Source organism: Agelaius phoeniceus, chromosome 4, assembly GCF_051311805.1.
Source record: "Agelaius phoeniceus isolate bAgePho1 chromosome 4, bAgePho1.hap1, whole genome shotgun sequence".
NCBI classification, from domain to species: Eukaryota; Metazoa; Chordata; class Aves; order Passeriformes; family Icteridae; genus Agelaius; species Agelaius phoeniceus.
The window spans coordinates 8,993,460-9,017,100 of NC_135268.1; the positions used below are offsets into that span (position 1 = coordinate 8,993,460).

The 23,641-nt window shown below is 38.8% G+C and overlaps 1 protein-coding gene across 6 annotated transcripts in view; it reads right to left on the reverse strand.

Annotated features, from left to right (window-relative positions):
• Positions 1-13,177: 13,177 nt before the first annotated feature.
• Positions 13,178-23,641, reverse strand: part of SLC7A11 (solute carrier family 7 member 11) — a 69,067-nt gene continuing 58,603 nt past the window's right edge. For all 6 annotated transcript variants that reach the window (XM_077176778.1, XM_077176776.1, XM_077176781.1 and 3 more), the window contains 3 exons: positions 23,197-23,346; positions 21,268-21,445; positions 13,178-16,362 (listed from right to left, as the gene is read on the reverse strand). In XM_077176778.1, coding sequence (XP_077032893.1) covers positions 16,295-16,362; positions 21,268-21,445; positions 23,197-23,346 — 396 coding nt within the window. In that variant the 3' untranslated portion in view covers positions 13,178-16,294. The remainder of the gene's footprint in view (positions 16,363-21,267; positions 21,446-23,196; positions 23,347-23,641) is intronic.

The window sequence follows — 23,641 nt, forward strand, 5'->3', positions numbered from 1 at the left end:
CATTTCCAACAGTCTTCTTTTGCTGCAGTTGAAACCATAAATGTGATCAGTTGTTAATTCACAGTGAACAAGTGGGTGGAGGGGGCCAGTTGCCTTTAGTAGGCGACTCAGAGTCTTCAGATCTCTGGACAAGTGGTCTACCTCTCAGTTTGGAAGAGGTTTTAATGTTTTCAATTTATCATTCTGAATTATTTTCAGTTGAAAGACAGATAGTCTGTTTAATGACTTGAATTTATAGCCTTCTGTTAATAACTTCATCTGATTATGGGGTGCAAATAACAATGGTAAAGACAGACAGTAGGCTTATAGCAAAATACCCTCTGAAAAATTGAGTTCAGTATATACTACTATAGCTATAAATAAAAGAACTAGTCTATGACATCTTTACAGAGGAAAAATACTTCAGCAGAGCTTCTTCTTATCACCTTTCTTACTGTTCCTTTTGTGATTGTTCAATGACTTCATGGATTTCAGAGAAGAAGTGCAGCAATGCCTACTTCCCACGTCAGTACTGAAAAAAAACGTTTCACATTCACCATGAGTAGTCTCTTGCCTGTACAATTTTTTTTCTCCTGGTACTGTCAGCCACAGAAGGCACAGTCTTGATCCATGCATTGCCAATGGGAAATGGGGAGTATTTGCCTCATATGAGAGGAAGATGTAAACCCTCAGGTGGGACAAGATCCCGTTTCTATTCCACACCTCCAGGAGCTATTTATGTTTCCACAGGTGGAAGGCAGACCAAAAACCACTGGCAGATACACTGGAGAAAGGGGGGTTTCTCACAGTCCTTCCCTCCCTATTCCCCTCCACTTATGGGCATTGCCTAAAAGACCTGAAAAAATCCTAGAATTTGGGGTTTCATTTGGAAGGGAACTTTAAAGATCATCTAGTCCAACTTTAAAGATCATCTAGTCCTCTACAATGAACAGGGACATCTTTAATTATATCAGATTGCAAAGAGCCCCGTCCTTCAGGCCTTGGATGTTTCCAGGGATGGGGCTCTTCCACCTCTCTGGAAACTTGTTTTACCACTCTTAGTGTAAAAATTTTCTTCCTTATATCTAATCTAAACAGAACCTGTTTTAATTTAAAACCATTACTCCTTGCCCTGTTGCTATAGGCCCTACTAAAATGTATTATGATGTAAATCACATTGTTTTGAAAAATAAAAATTTCCTGTGACTATTCAACTAAATAGTGTCCATAGGTAATGCCCTTAATTATGAATAGAACTAATCAAACCTTCTTGAAAGCAACAGTTCTCCTCATTCTGGACAAAGTCTTCAAAGTCTGTCCCATCTTTCTTACAAGCTTATTGTAAATAATGAAATGCCACAATCAGGTTTCTCAAGAGCTTTCTCTTGTGCTGAACAATCTGATTTGGTTTATCCTCACAGCAGAGAGGCTACATCCCTCTGACTATTTTTTTTTTGCAGAGAAGAACAAAGAAGCCTCCTCCATAACAGTGAGCTATTGCAGTTGATATTTATCCAGGATCTAGACCTCACACCTGTCTCCTTCTTCAGCACCCTTGGTCTTCTTTTGGATACAAAGCATTTCCCTTGTACAACGCTTTCTGACTTGCAAATGGAATTTGACTGCAGTTGAACTGTTGCCCATTGTTGCCCATTGAATTGTTCTTCCCATAGTAATACTGCAGTTCAGACACCAAAGTCTGACCCAAATACACCATCAGGAACTGAGGAACCAAGAGGGGTCCATTCCAAAGCATCACACAGGCACCTCTGCTACGCAAATATCTGGGTGTCTGTGTTTGCATGCACCTGTGGGAGAGTGCATGCATCCCCCAGTTGCTAAGTTACACTTTCTTCATAACTTCAGTCTGAGACAAATGAAATTGCCCCCCAAAAAATGCTGAAAGTCAAAATGATGTTCTAAGTGGATCAAAACAAGCTTAACTGAAATAGATGTGGGAGTTTATCAGACCTGATGTAGTAAAACACTAATAAGATCACTCCCAATTCATACATATAAGACTGAATTTTCAGCACAGATTGATTGTATTGCTAGGGTTTAATGGGAATTTTTAGTAACAGATTAGGGCTGCAAAACATTCTTTTTCTTGTCGCAGACATCTTTTATGAAAAATCCTTTCCTTAGGATTTTTCCTCCTGAGAAGCTGAGAGGCCTCAGGAACAAAATGTAAACATTGATTATCTGCTGCTGTGGAATGCAACAGGTGGATCTTTGATTGGTCCATGTTGGTTGTTTCTAATTAATGGCCAATCACAGTGAGCCGGCTCAGATAGAGAGCCCGAGCCACAAACCTTTGTTATCATTGCTTCCTATTCTATTCTTAGCTAGCCTTCTGATGAAATCCTTTCTTCTATTCTTTTAGTATAGTTTTAATGTAATATATATGATAAAATAATAAATCAAGCCTTTTGAAACATAGAGTCAGATCCTCGTCTCTTCCCTCATCCTCGGACCCCTGTGAACACCATCACATTTTCTAAGGAATCATAGATTTTCCTCTTACTGCTAGCAAGTTCTTAATGCTTTTCTTTTGATCAGAACACTAGATGCTCTCTGAAGTGCTTATTTGTTTCAGGAAATAAACCATCAGTTCATTGTCTGCAGCATTTTGAACTGAATGGGACCAGAGAGAAAGAGTATGGGAGCAGAAAATCCTTTCTAGCCATGACTGTTAAAGCATTCCTCTTGGACCTCTTTTTGCTCCCTCTGCCTGCATTTATCACATAAGGGTTTGGATGAACTGAAGCAGCCTCGGGAAGGGATGGAGAGTCCCCAGCAACACTTCAGGGGTGGGAAGACCTGAACTGAAGGCCCCCATCACTGGCACTGACCACTGTATATTTGGCACCTTCTCCTTCAAAATTTGAGGTTTACTGGAAAAAAAAAAAGAAAAAGAAAAGAAAAATAAAAAAAAATTAAAACCTCTTTTCCCTTAACTCCATGGCTATAAAACCAGCAAAATGTAGGTCACTCCATCTGCCCCAGTGACAGACACCAACATAACCTTTTGGAGAGGGACTGAAGCAACCTTTGTTCTGCATTCTCCCCAAATGTTTTCTTCCCTCTGCACATTATCCTGGCTTCTTACTCAGGCATGTGCACTGCTAATTGGATGGATAGTCTTGGGTTGGGTTTATCAGTATTGCTTCAAATAGTAGGATTTATTTCTCCTAAATTCTCAGTTGCCTTGGTATCTGATGTGTGACTTAGGCTCTTCTAATAGTCTAAGAGTGTTCTTCGTGATCAGTGGGGAAAAACCAGAGTGCTCTAGCGGGGGTGAAGAGAAAACCCACCATTCTCAAAATGCTGTGAGCTGAGATGCGTCAAAGGGTGTGAAAAGCAGCCAAGTCCAACAGTGCTGGAGAGACAAAAATGTACAACTCCACTACAAGCAAAAGGCAGACAGAAAAATTCATCCTTCATAGAGCAGAATAGCTCATATTGCCTCCTGGGAGGACCAGTTTGTCTCCAGTGACCACAGAGACCTTCAGTCTTGTACTAAGTACTGAGTTTTCAGTTGGTTAGAGGCAAGTGAAATTAATATAAATATAAACATCTATAAATATATATATATATATATATATATTATATTTAATTAATATAACATAATATAATATAATATAATGTAATGTAATGTAATGTAATGTAATGTAATATATAAATATAAAATATCATCTTCAAAGATCCAGCTTCCACAGCTCTGAAGTTAGCTCTTCATCTGCTCTTATTTTTTACTGGAAGGCTGTTCATGCAGATTTTTGCTGCAGTTTGATCTACTTAAGGGAGGGGAAAAAAGGAACAAAGAAAAGTATTGTCCTGGCCATTTACATATATATGTGTAAATAAATGTATCCAAAAGGAGACAGTCCTTACAGAGCTTTGCCTTTCTTTGTGTGACTCCTAAAATACAAAGAAAACAGAAGGAATTGCCAAAAGAAATCTTGTCCTTTGGACATGGGGAGAAAAAATAAGACTATAAAGTTATTATAATATAACTTTATTTATAGACTAAAAAGAAAACTATAAGGTTTGCAGATGAAAAAATCCATGTTTTGACTATGTAAAAATTTGTTAATGTGGGGAGGTACTTTGTGTACCATTACACAAAGGTTACAGTTTTTTGTAACCGAGGCTGCGCTGGTGCATGATCTTTGAAGAGATGCCTATTATTTTTATACAGAGACATTCAGTAAGGAATTTAGTGTGTTCTGGGATTGCAGCTACCAGAACACTTTTGGCACCAGAGTGAAGAGAGCTGAATATTCATATTCCAATCTATAACATTCGGAAGAATGTTGCTCTGACTTTTTAAGATTTTCTAAGCCTTCTGAAGTTTACATTCTTGTAACAAACTTTCTCACACACTTTCTGTAAATAACTTATTGTTTTGCTTTCTTTTATAGAAGAAGAGAAAATTGATGGACTGTTGGTTTGTCCAGTGTCATTGGAGAGGTGGCACTTCACCCTCCATTCCACTGTCACTTTTGGAAAACTATAAATGTTAGAGTCAGAAAATAAACTTCCCTTTTCTTCACCTTGAGAGCAGCAGTTGTTTCATGTTGTTTCATATCCTATAGCGACAGAACAAGAAATAGAAAAGCTTGAGATGAAATTATAACACAGCACAATTACAGGTCTTTCCTAATGTTTTTTGTAAAGCAATATTTAACAGGGTCGCTTCTGCTTTTTAGGTGCAGAACCAACTATAGATCATCAAGAAAATGGAATTCCTACACATTTGCATTTATAAAAGTATTCTGCTGAGGTACTCATAGATTCATAGACTGATTTGGGTTTGAAAGGGACCTCAAAGATCATGTATTTTCAACCCCTCTTCCACAGGCAAGGATGCATCCCCCTAGAAGGGTGCCCAGAACCCTATCCAACCTGGCCTTGAACACTTTCAGAAATGGGGTTTAGAAAGTGTGTTGCTGATGTGGCAACATGGGGTAGGTCACATAGTGAGAATTACCATATAAGGAAATACTGTGCCTTGAAAAAGTGTATAAAACCAGCTCATTTCATTGGATAAATGATTCAGATTCCTTGATGGTCCTTGCCTCGGTCCTTCACAATGGGGCATCCCCAGCTTCCCTGGGCAACCTGTGCCAGGGCCTCACCACCCTCACAGGGAAGAATTTCTAACTAATATCTATTGTAAACCTACCCTCTTTCAGCTGTAATCCATTTCCCTTTGTCCTATCAATAGTCTGTTTGTAAGGAAATCCTGTAGTTGTTTACAAGAGCAAACACTGAGTACCAAGGGCAGCAGAATGATGCTGAAGGTTTTGGCAGAAAAACAAAAAAACCTGCAGACTGAAATGCAGGACTCTGAGAATTACCAATGATTAGAAATAAACTTAATGAAAACCAGAAAGAAAATATGAAAGATAAGATTTTCTGGACTAAAACTTCTAAACATAAATTGTTGTCTTAAAAAAAGCATAGCGAAAATGTCATATAATAGATAGGAAAACTAACTGGAGTCACAATCAAGTTTTGTAAAAACAGAAGCATGAATAAAAAAGCAGCAGTATCATGATACTCATCCAACCTGTATTTTGGTAATGAAGAATAAAGGATTTCTGCAAAACAGGCTGTTAATGTAAAATCCACAAATCTGCCTAGACTTCAGATAGCTGCTTCTGGAATGATAGCTCCTGGTCTGCTCCTAGCATTGCCAAGAATGCAATAATATGAACTGTGTAGAAAATAAAAGCAAAGCGTTTTTTTTTAATCAACAAAATCTTTTAGGAATGGACTTGAACTGCAAGCAAAAATTTCAAAGTGCTTTTGGAGCCCCATGAGCAATATGAACTCAGTTAAGAGGAAAAAAGATATTACCTTTCCAAAAAGAGTCTACAACTTCTAAATTATGGCTCTGAAGGTTCCTCTTAAATTTGAATACTCAGTTGCTCAGTTTAAAATACATCAAATTAGATGTTTCAAAAGAAATCCAAAATCTGTGGCTGTCTTTTAATTTATTATTTTATTACTTCAAAAGTGTAATTGTAACTGAAGCTTCTTCCTGTTATCCTTTGAGCATAAATGTTTGGAATTGAATCATAAAATAGTTTGGGCTGGCAAAGATCTTAAGGATCACCTTATTTCGACCCCCTTGCCATAAGCAGGGTCACCTTTCATCAGATCAGGTTGCTCAAAGCCCCATCAAACCTGGCCTTGAACGTTTCCGGGTATGAGACATCCACAACATCAATAGGTGCCTTAGGAGAAAAGAAACAATATTATGTGCCTGTCTCAATCAATCAATCAATCAATCAATCACAATTTTTTATGGATATAATTCCTCAGTTGTAGACTAAAGATTTCAAAACAATATTTCTCAAATACTGTTGAATATGAGTTGACTGTCAAGAAACCACAGTTTGTCAATTGGTACAATGTCACCCACACTCAAAAGCATTTGTTGCCTGAATGTAAACTGGGGAAAGACATGGAAGGCAAATCAGATATTTTTAAATGTTTATATGAACATTCATTCTCTATTCATACAAACAAATGCCACAACAGCTTGGGCCTCTTTTCAGCTCAGTCCTGGTCTTGTCCCAGGCAGTTCTTACCTGCCCCCAGGTTTCATACAGCAGCCACTCGTTTCTTCTGGAAAAACACATAGGTCTCTATCTCTGGCATCCCCCTTTAAGGGGAATTTAAGTCTGTAGTTTCCTCTTCAAGACACCAGGACTTGAAATTCATAGGGAGAAAACTCTGCCCATTCTCTCCTAGAGGTGATGACTGTTGGCACCCTGTCCTGATCCTTTCAATTCAGCCTGTCTTCCTACTGTTACCTTTCTCCTTTTCTCCAGCCTCCTAAAATAACCCAGCTTTCCCTACTGCCCTCATGAGCTGAGGCTTCTTTTTTTATTTTGTATTTCCTGAGATGTGTTTAGCTCTCCAGGGAGCTGAATTACTTATCCCCCATGGAGACAGCAGCACAATACTGACAGCACCTCTATGTTCACTTTGGAGCTAAATTCCTTTTACACAATCTGTTGGAGCTCGATATAAAAGACTTCCTGGTTTTAGAGCTTCCAGTAACTTACATTTGTCACAAACATGGGCTTCTGGGTAGGTTCTCAAAAGCCACCTATTTTTTCCTAGACTGTTCTCACTATATTTCACAGTCCCACTGGGTATGGGGCCGCCTCTCCATGGGGGCTGATGACTTTCCCAGGTACATTGCACCTTTTCCACCACCCAGACAGGAAAAACCACTCCAGCCAAATTTCTTCACAGTGGCAGCACCTGAAAGACTGATGCTGGAAGTGACTGGGAGAAGAGACAGGAATATCAGAGTCCCAAAGTTTTGGCAGCACAACTCCCCTCCTGAAGCACTCATGCCTCCCCAGAGTTTCCGGATTAGTACACGGAACATTGCTCTTATGTGTTCTTCCACTGCAATGCTTTATTTCTTCTCTCATGCACATGTATTTGTCTGCTTTTATTTGAGAACAAAATATTTTATGTAAGTGTGGAGAAATTGTTGGGTTTTTGTTTCTTAAATATTTGCAGTAGTACTTCTGAAGCATCCCATCATCTGACAAAAAAGGAGAATTTAATGCAAACCCATATTTCCATCTCTCTCCCAATATTGCTGCTTCCTCCACAGAAATTGTTTTACTGACTCTGATTTTTTTTAAATTAATTTGGTATTCATGAAAGAGCACAGATTGATAGACTATAAAGTGATGGCCAGATTTCTGCACAGAACTCAGATAAGCAAAACTATCTCAGTTTTAAAAAGTGTTCTGGTTTTAGTTCTAATCCACAGGGAAACATTTCACCCCTGTGCACAACATGATGGAAGGCAGTGTCCCCACTTCTTCCCAGGTTCATTTTAAAGGCTTGTTGCCTGTTTGGAGTGCTGTAAGATAGCAGACAGATAGCAGACCCTACCTGGTGACTTTGGGAGGCAGCTTAATGAGAGATAGCGGCCAATAATGTGGTCAAACAGTGATTTAAATAGCTGATCTAACATTAAAAAAATGATTTATTGCCTGAGAGATTGAATCTTCTCTTTCATCAGTTTAGTTAGAAAGAAAGGAAATAGTTGTATTTTAAGAGCAACATTGAAAAATATGGATTGGATGAAATACAAAAGAAAAAACTTTTTAATTTTGAAAGTATCAGTGAAGAATATCCAGTCTTCCAGTAGTGGTTACACCCTCTGAAGGAATTCAGTTTCCAGCAGCCTTTCTACCTACCCAAGGGCTATGTTCACATGATCTGGTATGCACAGTCTCTTTGATATGAGAAAACACAGGTGCAGATTTGCATCAATCAAAAAAAAAAATCTGTTTAATGTTTTTCCAACAGCTCCTTTTTATTAACTTTTCCTTTTTTATCTAACTTTGTTCCAAGACCAAAATAACAAGCCTTCATCCCATGCATACACAGTTGCGGTGTTTGGCAAACTAGGGGCTGGTATGATACCTTACCAAAAAGATGTTCCATTCTTAAGGAGAAGAGGGTCTGTGTTCTTGTGTCTCATTGATATTGGAGAAGAAAAGAGTGCAAAGTACTATAGGTTTGCTACAAAGAGCTTGAAAGAACCTCTTGATTATCATTCAGTGCTTTATAGATCCTTGTTAAAAGTGTTGATTTCAATTATCTAAATGTTTTTCTGGCTTGTGTGTCATTTGCAGTAAAATTACCAGGGCCAGATATACTGTTGCACACCATTTGCTGTCTGCAATTCCAGCCTCAGTTTTAGGGCTGCTTTTTGTTGCTGGAGTGGTGCACTGAGCTTCTTAATGATTCTGGCCTATTGCCTATTTCCCACACATTCTATATCAATTTATTAATCCATGGTGGATAGCTGTGTACTTGCTGCAATTTACTTCAGAAACAGTATTAAATAAGAAGTTGGCATGCATTAAATAATACTTCATTGATCATCTTAAACTTGCAACACAGGAGTGCAGCTCTGCATCACTAGCCCTAAAGAATAGACACATACATGTATATGTACACACAGAAAATTGTTTGCATTATAAAAGCGAAAGCCAAATGAAAGCGATACAAGCCAAACATAAATGTATCTCAAGTAGCATCTTGAAAAATTGTGAGAAAACCCAACACAATGTGCTGCACTACTCTGTAGTTTTTATGCAGGCATATTCATAACATGAATGAACTGCAATTTCTCCATGACAGCAGCTTCCAGATGAGTTCTATTCTTATGACAGATGCACAAACCCCTCACCAGCAAGGCAGGACAGGGAGATAGTCACAGGCTGCTGCTTCTTGCTCCCTCTGCCCAGATAAATTTTTGTCTTTCAGGTCCAAATTCGGTGTTCAAGACCAGAGCCTTGGTGCAGACATCCATTGCCAAGAGCCAAACAGCAACCAAACTCAAGTTTGTATGACCAGAGAGTTTCTGATACTTGAGTAAGCAGTTTTTTCTGAGGTAGGAAGAACATCAGTGTTTGCGTGACCACCTAAACTTTTGACAAACACATAATGATTTCATTTCTAAAAGCTGCACTCTTAGTGAGTGCAGAGATGAGCTATTTTATTACCCACATGAGTCTGCTTTAGCTAAAGGCTTTATGTTTCCATTTTGGAAAGGTTTTTGAACAATTTTTGTTTAAAATATGGGTAAATGAATAAAAATGGGGAGGATGGATTCAACACAAGAGAGAATTATTACCATGAGCTACAACCTGAAGCATTTTAGCAGACACACGCCACTAAATAAATGTGACAGTGGTGCAGCACTGTATGCTGTCTTGTAAGCCAGCCTGCTTCTCATCATCCAGATGCCTCTGTATGATCCAAAGCAGGGCTGCATGAGACTTGCAGTCAAATGCAGTGCTATCAGAAAGGTAGGATCAATCATCTCTGCCAGCCTGACAGTACAGGATCTGATTTATTCTGCCTCTGACTCCTATATTTATTACAAAATCAAAGGTAGGGCTTAGGATTAATACAAAGCACTGGAGTTTTGTTCAATAGTGAGCTGTTGCATGTGGAACAAGCATCAAATCCCCTGATGTTTAATGATTCATTTTAAATATATCTGGTACATGAATTAGCAAACAGAGATGGGAAATACTAACAGCAGCCAAAAGTAAGTTATGAATATTAAATTGCACTGTGCAGTACGTGTAGAGAAAATACAGTGAGAATTCCCTTAAAAGCTTCTTTGTCTGCCCCAGCTTTCAAGCAGAACACCTGAGGGAGCTGTCCTGAATATAATGCTTAAAAACAAAGGAAAGAAATATGAAAAATAAAAGGAAAAAAAAGGGGGGAAAAAAGGAAAAAAGAAAAAAACAAAAACAAAACAAAACGAGAAAGAAAAAAAAATAAAAAAGAAAAAAAAACCGAACTCAGGAAACCTGAAATGTCCCTCTAGAACAGTAGAACAGATATTTTTTAATGAAGCTATTGGTAATTGAAAATATACAAGTAATTAGGTATACATAGAAGGCTAATCATAAAATTCACTGCTGTGCATGTAGTCTTTCAACTTGTCCAAATCTCTCACTGTCCCCACAGAGTTTTCATAACCTTGAGTGGGTTTTACCATGTGCCCAAATTTTCTAATGCCAGGTTGGCCAAGTCAGGACCTCTAGTCAGGTGTTGGAGTGCAAGTGCAAGGATTCTATTAAAACACCACGCCCTTGATACCTGAGAGGAGCTGAGTATTTGCTGTGATAAACTTTAAGGTCCTCTGGCTGCAATCTGCAAACAAAACTATGAGCCTGTTAGGAGGGAGCAGCTTGGAACCCCTTTAGAGCTTTATGTGACCCTAATTTATGACTGTGTTACTTTTCAAAAGTACTGTTGCAGCCTGAAAAACCAGTTTTCTATGACATGACAGTTTTCAGGTGAGGAAAAATAGGAGGTTTAAAAAATCACAAGCAAATGGTCAAGAATAGCACCCAGCTTAAAATTAAATACAGATGTTTCAAAGAGCTGGCTTGCAGAAGAGACACTGAATATAAATGCTCTCAGTGAAAATGTATTTGTAGCTTTCAGTCAGTGTGAATGCAGAAAAAAGCACTGGGGAAATCATCTGCCTAGGAGGTCACATTTATACCTCTCAGATTTTCCTCATTTTCTCCCAGAAATTTTGCCAAATGTGGAAGAATGCGCACTTATATAGAACGTAAAACGTCTCAGGCTTTGCACTCATGGTGTGCTGGGCTGTGTCATAAGCCCTTCTGAAAGCCTGCATCCAGTTTAAGCCAGACATCCTGCCTTGATGCTTATAAACAGCTTGATAGCATGAAAGCTCAAGTTCCCAAGAAGAGTTATTCATCTGCACCAGTCTGACTGCCTTGCTATGCATATTCATTGATGGGCATCGTTAGAAATCAGCTGGAAGTCATAAATAAGACAGGCCAGCATTGCTAGCAGCAAATTATAGACGTGCTTTAGATACAATTACACTGTAATGACTGAGTAGCAAAGAGATATTGGCAGCTGAAGTGCATCAAACAGCTTTCTTCAGGCAGAGCCAAAGGCGCAGGGTAAAATTAGAAGATCCCATAACATTTAACTTCTCATAACTAACAGGGAGGGGGGAAAAATAAAAATCACATTCCCGCACATACACACACAAAACCACATTTAAAAAACAGCACTAAAATTCCTATCTAACAGTTTTACAAAACATTTTAAGTACAAATTAGAGAAGTGATTGCAAAAGCCAGCTTCTTTTTAAAACCCGGGGTTCCAACTTCCCTTGAACAGAACAAGCTCTGGGCTCAGCAAAGGGCCTATCTAGAGCTAAGGTCACCTGCTCACATCCAGGTCTAGGGGCTGAGGTGCACCACAAAGGAAGGGATGGCATTTCCCTTTCAAAGGAGATGTAGGTGAATTCCTGGATCTGAAAAAGGCCTGTAGAAAAGCTTAGCAGTGGGAACATTTAGTAGCCTGGGTTGGGAGCAGAGAATGAGCTTGAGGAGCATAAAACTGTCTGTTGCCACAGCATTTTTAGAACTATGTTGGATCATCCCCAATAGCATATTTAGAAAATATCAAAGCTTTGGTATACAACACCATAGACATTCCTGTTATAGGGAATATGAAGAGGATCCAAAGAGGACCCAAACTCTCCTGATAAAGTTAATCCTTTGTTGGAAGAGGTGTTTTATCCACTTGGTTCTTTGCACTTCAAGGAAAAATTATTTCAAATGTTTCTTTGAATAAATAAAGAAATAGGAAAGCAAATGTAAACAGAAATGGTGCCCATTGTTCACATGTCCCCCAAGAGTTCCTTGGCAAAAATACCATAGAAAACAAATTAAACATGGACTAACACACAGAAGAAACTTCTCCAGGCTTCTGAAGGCAACAAAAAAATTCCATGAGTTTGCCAAGTCTCAACAAATCCCCAAAGGTGTTTAAGGCATGGAGGCTTCCCTCAGTTACTGCAGACACCACCAGAGAGGAATGGTTCAAAAATGCAGGGGGAGGTTCAGGAGGCAAAAGAAAAATCACAAGTGATGTCTTCTACAGAAAAGGCACAGGGATATCTCAATCTGCCATCTCCTTTTGACAGTACCAGCCTTTCCTGACACTTTTCCTGCCAGGGGAGAGCCAGGCTAAAGGGACTCCACAGCACCTTAGGCAGGACACAAACTGGCATGGGCACAAGTATTAATTTTTAGGATGCTTGTCTAGCAGAAGAGTCTCCAGACTCAATCTGCCAAATCACCATTAGGGGTCATCACACATTGTCCTGCACTGCCCCCTGACCACTCCTGCCTGGGTTCAAATGCCAGACTTCGTACTTTGCATCCTTGGCAGACATGAATACAATTTTTGTATTGGATTTCAGTATATTCATTACCTGCTCCATGCTCTGCTGTCCAAGCTATCTGTGGTCTGCTGGTCATTAAACACCATATTTGATAGGTACAATGAAAAAAAATGAAATATCTAATTCCTCCTAAGAAAGATCAACACCCATTTCTCGAAGACTTATGCTAATTAAAATCTGCTTGGATTGTGATGTATGGCTAATTCTTAAGTCAGAAATTCTGGAGGCACAGAACATAATGGGAAATCCTCTTTATCTTGTTATATCAATTATGCACCCTGTGGAAATAGGTAACTACTACTTTCTTCCATAGAAAAATATTTGAAAACGATTCTTAAATTGAAGCCTGATTTTCCTGTGAAAATCAAAAAAGCAGGAGCATACACATTCAGACAAAGAGTTATATTTATATACATATAGTGAAAGGCACATGAACCTTTGGCGAGCAAAGATTTTTGGTTTTTTTTTTCCATTCAGATTGAAAAATACAGAAGATGTAGTGTGGTCAAGAGAAGCCTCTGTTTAAATTTGAATTGAAAATAAATAATTCTTATGGGGGAATCATGATGCTCCAGATTAGGAGATACAAAGGCATGTCAGCCCCTTCAGAGCTTGAGGTGCTGAACAGTTTCTCTATCTTATACTAAACCTGACCAGTATTTGCTACTCACATAAGATACACATTTCTCTTGCCTTCAGTGAAATTTCTACCTATACTCCAGAAAAGTGACAAATTCAAAGAAGAAAAAAAAACCAGGAACAACCACCTAAACAAACAGGAAGATATCTTTTGGCACATCCAGTTGATATACAAGTGCAAAAGGCAAGAAAAATAAGAACTACTGAATATCTCCACAGAAATGGTCTCATTGGCTGACCACCTCAGGCCCTAATAAGAAAAAGTATACATAAAGTTTATTCTTTATTCTAGAAGAATTTCCTCTATGACTCTGAAAATAAATACTTAACAATCTTATAAGAGAACTTGATGCTTTAAGAAAATATGGTTTTCCTCCATTTCTGAAGATATGCCTCACTTTCGAGTGCAATAAAAATCCTTAATACTGATTTTCATCATACTGTGGAAACCCAACTATATTATTTTGTATTGCTTTTGCATGTGCTAAAGAAACTAAATCTGAAATTAAAATCCCTGTTTACCTTCAAAAACCCCAGATTTTTATTTTCCTTGTAATTTTTTTCCTTCCTAAAGTATACAACTTCACAATCAACAAGTCCTAGGATTTCCCTTGGGAAAAATTAACCCTTTACATGAACTAAAGTTAGTAAAGATACATGCACTGAATCAGGCTTCAGAAACATTTCTAAACTTTAAAGACCACAATGGGAAAATAAAGCAACATTCAGTTATATTTATGGAGGCCATTTATTTCTACAAGTTAACACTGCCAACAATCCAATTTTCAAGTAATGTGGCACAACAGAAGTGAATACATGGGAACGAAACAGAGTGAAAAAGTCACATCCACTATGGCTCTGGAAGTGGTTTGCTCTGGATCCCATGCACTTTGCATTCATTAGGGGAGGAGTGGGTTAGGTGCACTCCTGCAAGGTGCCAGACAGTTTATTTCTGTCAGAGAGGAGCAGAGTTTGTGTACTTTAGACATGCTCCATGGTGACAGAGGCCAAACCCCAATGAACCGGGATGGCAGAGGATGGCCTCAAAGGCAGAATTGTGACCCAAAGGTAAGTACTAAATAAACCCACCCACTTTCAGCACAAAAAACCCTCTCAAAATGTTTGCCTAAAAAAAAAAAATTCAAATAACACTAAATTACTGTAAACAGAAAACATTTAAAGAAAAACATTATTTGCAAAATGCTTTCTGTGTCTTAAATTACTGCTCTTCTCCATAAGCAGTTACTTGCATTTCCCTACTTTTGTGAAATTCCACCACAGAGATACAAAATCAAAAAACATGTATACATTTAAGACACATTACTGTACACCTTTAAAGCAGTAGATATTTTGGATATATACAACACATATACAATACACAGTCTCCCTTTACTGTAGTGGTCTGGCTACTAGTTGTGCTTTTCTCCCAATTTAGGAAGTTAAATGTTAATTCTTAGTTCCCTAAGAATTTTCATGAAACGTGACTTGCTGAAAGCAGACAGCTCAAATAGTAGTGCATTCAATAGTTAGGTGTTATTTTCTTAACAGAGGGAAAATAAACCTTAACCTTAAGATTGGGTAGTCATTAAGAATATAAAATTCAATTTCTAAGTATTAAAAAACTTCTTCAACTATACAATTATCTTTTTAAAAGGGCAAAATTTCAGCTCACATTTGAGCCAGACTTCAGCTCAAAAATAGCTCTGGAGATTAATTTAATTTAATTTTATCTGTTTTGAAGGCCTTTCTCTGTTTCTGCTGAGATAAAACACATGAGAAGACAGAAAAAGCACATGCTCCTCAGTGTTCCAAAGCTCTGTTAACTGGAGTGTGCTTGAGTGAAAAGCCCACAGATCAGGCACACATCCTACTCAAATCAGCAAATCTGCTGTAGCCTGCCTTATGTCTTATTCATAAGAAAGTATTGCATTTATTGCCATGTCTGTACCATTTCCCACCAAGTGACATCTATTTCTGCCCACCAACACTGATAGAAAACTTTAAAATCAGGTTTGCCTGACTGATAACTGCAGGACCATATGCTCCTAGATAGGAAATATTCATACAGCAGTGGAGGTGATCTTCAAATATTTTGACTCATTTGAAGGTCAGTGCTCAACTTGCTGGATTTTGTGTGTGTAGGCACACAACCACTGGTAAAACCAGTGATCAATTCCAGCCTGGTAAAAAAGTTAGTGTGCATAAAGTTACTGCTAAAATTCCCGTGCTAAAATCTTTCTGCCCCACTGGCAGAAATATTGAGTCACAGAAGATGTTTCTGTTGGCTATGGTTTAAGAACTCTGGAATGAAGAAACCTGGAGTTTGCCATCACAAAGGTCTGAGGATTGGTTCTTCTGCATCTGTGCACTGGGGCTTCCAGCAAGTCAAAAGAAGTCAAATCAGGCTGCCAAAGAGAGTGATGGCAAGAATGTAGGATGTGAAACTCAGCAGCTTTATCTCACCCTTGCTCTGGTGAGACTTGAGATCTCCAGGGGCAGAAAGCAAGATCCATCTTCACAGTACACCCAGCTGTTACACATCACTTAAACCTATCTTCAGTGACAAGGCAAACAAAATCCCAGTATGATGAACCTACAGACTGTTAAAATAAGACACTGTACCAAAAAAACAGTAAAGAGTTCCCTCATAGCACAAGTACTTGCTTTCTACATATAGATCAACCGTGTTAAAAAAATGTTGCAACAGCATCATAGAAGACAATTCTGGTAAGGGACTTGTTCAGTATCCATTGCAACTGTGACTTGTTCCTCCAGTTTGCAGCATGTTAGGAAGGGAGATAAATCTCCCTACTCTTTTTATTTCAGGTAGAAATGAAACACCAAGCCAAAAGCTGTGCATGATGATCATGATTTTTGATTTTCCTCTGCTGGGATGACTTCCAGGAGGATTTGCAATGTTGTGGTTACCCTGCCTGCAAAGATAAAAGCATATACATGGTAAGATTTTGCAGGAGAGATTAAGGAGAAGCAGTCAAGAAAATTATCTTAGCTTCTATGAAGGCTACTTGCACATAGACTTCACACAGGTCATATACATTTATCATTTAAACTCGACATTTTCCTATTAACTGTTTTCCATGCCTCTAATCCAAGGCTATGCATATACAATAATAATAGAAGGGTATGGATGTGTAATCTTATTCAATAAAAGTCTGCATGCTTTTAAAGGCTATCTTAAAAAAAATTACTACTCTGCATAACTGCTTAGCTTTATCAAGACTTTATGTTGAAATAAAAGTCTGGAAAAATTCAAATAACTTAATTTATTTGTGCCAAGACCTGCCTAAGCAAAAAAAAAAAAGTCACTCATCCAAGTAACTTCATGTTTTCTTTTTTTTCACTCTGAACATTTATTTCCTTCTGGTGCTTTTGGTGGTTTTCTTTTTAGGGTACTGATGCATAAATGGCACAGTTAATTCACATACAGCACATAGAGAATAGTAAAAGAACATTTTCTTCCAATTTCTTTCACTTATCACTCTTTCTTAATATCCTATTTCAAATAAGCAGAAATTGTTGCAAAAGAAAGTTCTCATTTTCCTTGAATGTCTGGCATGAATGTTGACATTGACACAATGCCAGGAGGGTAAAATAGTGCAGCTCACAGAAGATATGAACTGAAACCATTTCTCTGATCTTCTGTCTAAGGCAGATTCTACCATCCTTTCCTCTTTTCTCTGGATGTCACCAGTTCAGTGCAAAGCCAGGTTGCCCTTAGACTATAAACTGATAAGGGCAGAGAGGCCAGGAGTCTCCAGGCTTTGCATTTTCCTCCCATCTGCCTTCCCTACCCATTGTGGGGACATCAGAGCTGGGCTGAGTGCAGCGGGGATGAAAGACAGGAGGAAAGCCAGCAGCAGGAAAACAGCAAGGCTTCACCCCTGCCATCCCAGCCCTTCCAGCTTTGAGGGCAAGCAAAGGGAAAAAGAGAATTTTATGAGGCTGAGCAGTGGCATGACAGTTCTTGGGAAAGGGCACAGTAGCAGAAGGAAATCCTGGGCATCTCTAGAGCTGGCTGTGATTCTCTTCACCTAAGTGGACAGACCCACCAGCAGCAAGACCTTGCCCAGCTCTCCATTTCCATGCAGCAGTTTTTCTCTCTCCTGGGATGAAGCCACAGTGGAGCAGAAAAGTTGGGGGAGCTGGCATTCTTTGCATTCTTTGGTTGCAATATACTCAGAATAAATCAGTATAAGGAGCATTTTCCCCTATGAAAATGTTCCAATCTGTTTCCAGTCAGTACCTACCTCTATGTTGTCTGCTTGGAGCAGTACCTAGAGTTACAGGACCGATTTCACATTTGTCACAAGACAGCTTAACATGCCATGGCAGTGCAGATAACTTCCCCAGCCCATTTTAAATCCTAATTATCCCTTTTTGATAAAATTCACTGCAAAGGGGTCCCAGGGGACAACCTTTATTAAAAAAAACCAAAAAAAAACCAAAAAAAAAAAAAACCCAGACTTTGTATCCACACAAGCACCACATAAAGTTTAGGTGAGGAAAAAAAGCAGGAATTTTATCACATATATATGACTGGACATGAAATCTGTAACAACAAAATGTTGAGATAATCTCCTATGGTCCCACCACAAACTCGACAAAGAGAAGCAAATTGAGCATATAACACTTTGTCCTAAGTGAACAAGTGTTATCCTCTGGAACTGCTAAATAACCCTGGCAGATTTTTGCTATATAAAGAGATCTCATTTCCATCAAGGGCTCAGCTATGAAAAAAAGTAGGATTCAACTTTTTACCTCTTTGCAATTAAACTAATTGTAAAGGAAGAAATGTTTTTAAGTATGAGTCTCAGGTTGGGTTTTCAGCTGGGGAAGTACAGATAGAAGCATTCTCATGCTGGTGATGCATCCTTTTACATACTGATTTGCTGCTTAGGATTTGCTAGGCTCAACTTTTTCATTTTCACATTAGTTTTACAAAAAGAAAGAATGCAGCTGTCAAATGAAGCCTGTACCAGCTCAAAATTATTTGTCCCAGCACATCTAGTTCTATAGCAGAATTCCTTAGGAAGAGGACAGAACAAAATGCTATTCTCATTGCAAAATACCATCCCGGAATCTACAAACCCTGAGAGCTGTAAAGTTACCTTTTGTTCAATGCAGCAGTTTTATAAGGAGAATGGGCAATGTAAATGCCCTAAGTACAGAACAAAGACTTTCAGTCTTGGGAGGGGATTCCTTGGGTAATCCATTCCAGGACTCTGCTCCTGTAATCAGCCTGAAACTCCTTTCAGAAATACATGTATTTTCAGGCTGGCTCTTTTATCCCACTACTCCTTCTGGCTGCTCAATATGCCTTTTCTCTGATCCTTACTAAGCCTATTCAGGATATTCCCTCTGACCTTATGTGGGACTGGTCTGTACCCATGGGTATTTGCTCCTTATGGGGTTTATGAGCACCAGCCATCTCTCTCTGCTGAAGCACAGCTGGGCAGCTGAACTAGTCAATGCCTCAAGGAGGTGACTTTTCAAACCCACACCAGCTGCCCATGTGCTGATCTGGGCACATGAAACAGCTTGGCAATAGTATTGGTAGCACAGCAGTGTGTCCAGACTAGCAGGCTGCTACTTCTCCTCTGGTACCACAGGAAATGCTTTAGTCAAGTGTAAGTAAATTGGATTCATCACATTTGTAAAAAATTTAAAAAAAAAATCATTTATCTTCTCATAGAAAGTTACCCCGTTACTCTGGCAAAAATCTACGTCTTAAATGAAAATCCTATTTTTTTATGCTGTCCTTTACCTTGTGTCAGGAATTACACTTTCATGCCTATGCAAGACATATTGTTTCAAGGTTAGAATATCAAGCTTGCAGCTGCCCAATTTCTTTTCTATATCTCACAGAGGTACCTTAAGTGAATTTATCCTCAATCAATACCTTTTGTAAATGTTCTCAGGCTCCCAAAATAATGCCAGCTTAATGACTCCACACAGAAGGTTTATTGCTTCTTCTTAGGGAAAAGAAAAATCTGTTGGTTTCACAAGTAAATCTCCACCCTGGCCCAGCTCAAAACTGTCAGCATCAGTTTTCTGTCATTACTGTTGTTATTTTGGGGATAATAATTGCAAAGCAAACAAGCTGTTTCCCTCACTGACTGGCTTCTGTTGCATTCTTCTCTGAGCCAGTACACCATGCCCATCCATAGATATGACACAGGCACACAGACTTCTTTCTAGGAGGAGAATTTTGTGTTATCTCAAATCTAGAAATTATTCACCTTCATTGTCACAGCTGGCATAAAAATCTTCACATCTATCCAGTCTGCCTTAAAGAGAATATTCTTTCTCATTACTCAAGTAATGTAGTTCAACACTGTCATCCCATGGCCAAAGATTCAAGTAGCTGTACTACTCCAAAACCTCTGAGACACAACAGAAAATGCCCAAAAATCTCCTGGATTTGATGAGGGGAAAATTCCTACACCCTAAATGTCAAGACTGAGAGATTATAAACAGACTAAACCCCAACTACTTAATAGAATGTCCTTCTGCATACAACTGCTTTAATTTGTACTGCAGATTTCTACCCATTCCAAGGACAATGCAAGTAATTTATAACATTTTAGCTATAAAATTAAGATTTTGCTAGTGCAAAATAACACCTTTTGCTGTAAATACTTCCTACCCTATTGCCTATGGACTTCCCAGAATGTATTGAGAGGGAAATTCACATATTCTACAGAAGATAGGATATAACTCTATAAATTATTTATATTGAGAAAATACATACAACTGGTTATACTGTAATTACATATAAAAGCACTATTCTTTTCTTGAGAGCAGCTCATTTTAAATCATCAATTAAGACTGAAGCACAGAACACAATATGCACTTTTAATTCAGCATCTATAGAAATCAACTACTTTTAGTTAAAGATTTCACAGGCTGAGTTTTAATTTTGCAGCAAAATATTTTTTTTGTTTAATAAATAATCCATGATTCCTAAAATACCTTGCCAATAGTCTTATTTGATATTTTGAAAATTCCCTTTATTTTAGAAGCCTATCATCCTAGTAACAAAAAAATGAGAGTGAAGAGCTCTAATAAATTATAAATAAATACTGACTTCTAATTGAATTGTTTCAAATAATCCTTCTCTAACACATCAGAACTTCCACAAATCCTTTCAAAACCTTCCAGAAATGGTACAGAAAGTATTCTCAGTGTATTTCAGGCATGAAATACTACTAGCCAAGTCACACAGAAGTCATTCTTCATGAAGCACAGAAATCATTTCCATAGAGGCCATGGTATATGCTGCTACCACCCTGTCAGGAGCCACTGCTAAGGACAGTATCCCATGCCCAAGCTGCCTGAATCTTCCAGACACTTCCAGTCCCATTCCAAAGACTCCTCAGTGGTCCACAGACACATGGTGTCAGTAGGGAACACCAAGTTCATCCTGATATCACAGTTGTTTTGCTCAAGATTCCAAACAGATTCTCCAAGGAGTGCAGTACTGTCTTTATTAGCACAGAGGCAGGGTCAGGAGAAGATGATGGTGATTTAAAAGGAATTAGATGTTTGTAGGGGAAGGCAGGGAAGAAGCATCAGTCCTTTAAAGTCAATCACTGGCTGAGGAACAGCCTTGCTGGGAATGTACCTCATTAGTTAGCGGACACTGATTGCCATTGGCAGAGCAATGCTGGAGCACGTGCCCAAAAGCAACTTGTGCTGTCACCCCCCTGCCTCACAGCAGCTGAGAGGGTCGATCCAAAGGATTTCACAACATGGGGAGAGCTCTGAGAAACTCCTGGAGTCAGCATGAAGGACAGAAGTCCCACCCCAGGACTTACCTAGAAGCTTTCTGAACCACTTTGGCTTGTTGTCCCATACAATGAAGAGGTAGTAGGCAGGAATGCCAGTCAGGGTTATTGCAAATCCAATCCCTGTGTTTACTGGGTCAGAGTAAAGTGACAGCGCAACCATAAAGAGGCAAGTGAAGGAAAACAATGCTGGAATAAATAAAGGAACCTGAAAAATAACCACACAAAGGACCATTAAATAGTAAGGTCATTGTAAAGTAATGACCAAGGCATTTAACTTTCCATGAGATGTAAATTGGATAAGACCCAGCAGTACAGGACAGTTCTGGAGAAATAAGGGTATCTAGAACAGGCACACAAAATGTCAGTGACTGCAGAAGCCAGGCCCTGCCAGTGCTATGCAGTAAGTACCACAGAAGTGTCTTAATTGCACTCTAAAACACTCCAGTGTTTTACTTCCTTTAAAGTGTAAGGACTGTAAATAAGTTACATTGTAAAAGTCCTTCCTCTAATCCCCCAGCATATAAGCAAGCAGCTCTAACCACAGTAAAGATTTCCGTTTTGATAATTACCCATTAGAAAACATTTTAAAATACAACCAGGAGCTCAAGTCACCTTTTAAAACTATTGGGAACATATTGATTTTCTTCCTAAGGTAAAAATCAAAATCTAGCAGGAAGAGAGCAAATTAAACAGCAATTTGACTAGTCATAAAGATATTTGATAGTGTTATGCACCTGATAGGGATTGAAAAAGCACTTTCTGACTGTATGACTGATGGCATTGCCAGTGTCACTGCTGAAAGCACACAAAGTAACCATATCAAATTTATTTGCTCAATTTTCAAAAACACCAATACAATCACTCTCCTAGCAAGTCTCTGAAGGAAATGCCTACAGGCATGGCTTATGAGACATTAAGTGTAATGGAAAATTGAGAATTCCTTGGAGATTGTTCTCTTCTTTTCATGCCTCAAAGCATTACTGTTCTTCTTTTGTGTACTGTCAAAGCTTTTTTTTTAATCAAAGCAAAATAGGTTGTACTTATTTACTAATATACCTCCTTATTTACTAATATACCTACAAGAATGCAACAATACATATTCTTAGTTCTTCACAAAATAGTCGTCTCGGCAGCATCTAAACAGAGATATATTTCCCAGTTTTTTGGTGATGGATATTACCTTTCTGGATACACAATGGGACAACTTACTTTGTACGATGCTACTTAAAACAAGCAAGAAAAATAGCAGAACCAAGGCCAAAATAGATACTATTCAAGGGGCTGGACTATTAGCATTTTCTTTCAGGGTTCACAATAACTCTGTCTGCCAATCCACTGCAAGTGCCAAATATTACAATAATCACACTAATCACTTATTTGCACAGAAAATTGGCATACTTGATATTGGATATGCAATGACATAAATGCCCTCTCTCATAAATTCTTGTGCTTGACATGACTTTTTTGATCATGTTATTGTATATTTGATCATAAAATTATCCAGGCCTTTATCAAAGGAGACATTAAATAGAGGACTGGCAGAAAATCAGGTCGGCTCAAGTAACCCCAATATTTGCAGTCTGAGCCCTCTGTGGCTGCAGAGTGCCCATGGTATTTTCACACAGCTTGCATCACACAGCTCACATCAGACAGCCTGAGCACAACAGACAGGCAAAACTGAGAAAATGTCTTCATCTCAGTATAGCACCTTCAGTCTCTGCTCCCCAAGCATAGGGAAGAGGGAAGAATTCTTTTCCAGGATGGAACACAGCTGGGGTAGCACTGGGGACCTTGCAGGAAAACTCTCACTCTTCACAGCAAAGCACTGTTTTCTCTTAGATCGGTTTTTCCTGAGAAAGAGGTTAGCTTGTTCCATCAGAAAATGCTCCCTTGCTGTCTGACTGCAGGACAGAGAGGAGGGAGGATTCATGTAAAAGAGTAGAAAGCAGATGTTACCTTGAAAGGACGAGGCATATCAGGACGTTTATATCTGAGATAAATCAACCCAGCAACTACCAGTCCAATAAAAAGCCACCTGGCAAAGCTGAGGAAATTCAAGAGGCTGTAGAGATCCCCGTTGAATAACATTATCATTGTGAGAGGATGCTGCAAAAGAAATTCAGAGCATAAGAGGGGTTTAGTAGATCTATCTCTATTATTTTACAGCAGTGATGTCAAAGTTTTCCTCAGGGACAAACAGCACAGCCTTATGCACATACCTGAGTGCCACAGACTTCAGGCTTGCCTTTGTCATAAAATCAGGTGTGTGATCAATGTCTAGCTGTCCCTTGAGACCATTTTGGATCAATATATATCTGTCCTGGGTGGCCACACATAGTCAATACAGATCTGTCTCCTGTGACCCAGCCAAAAATACACAGGCACACTGCACCACCAAAGT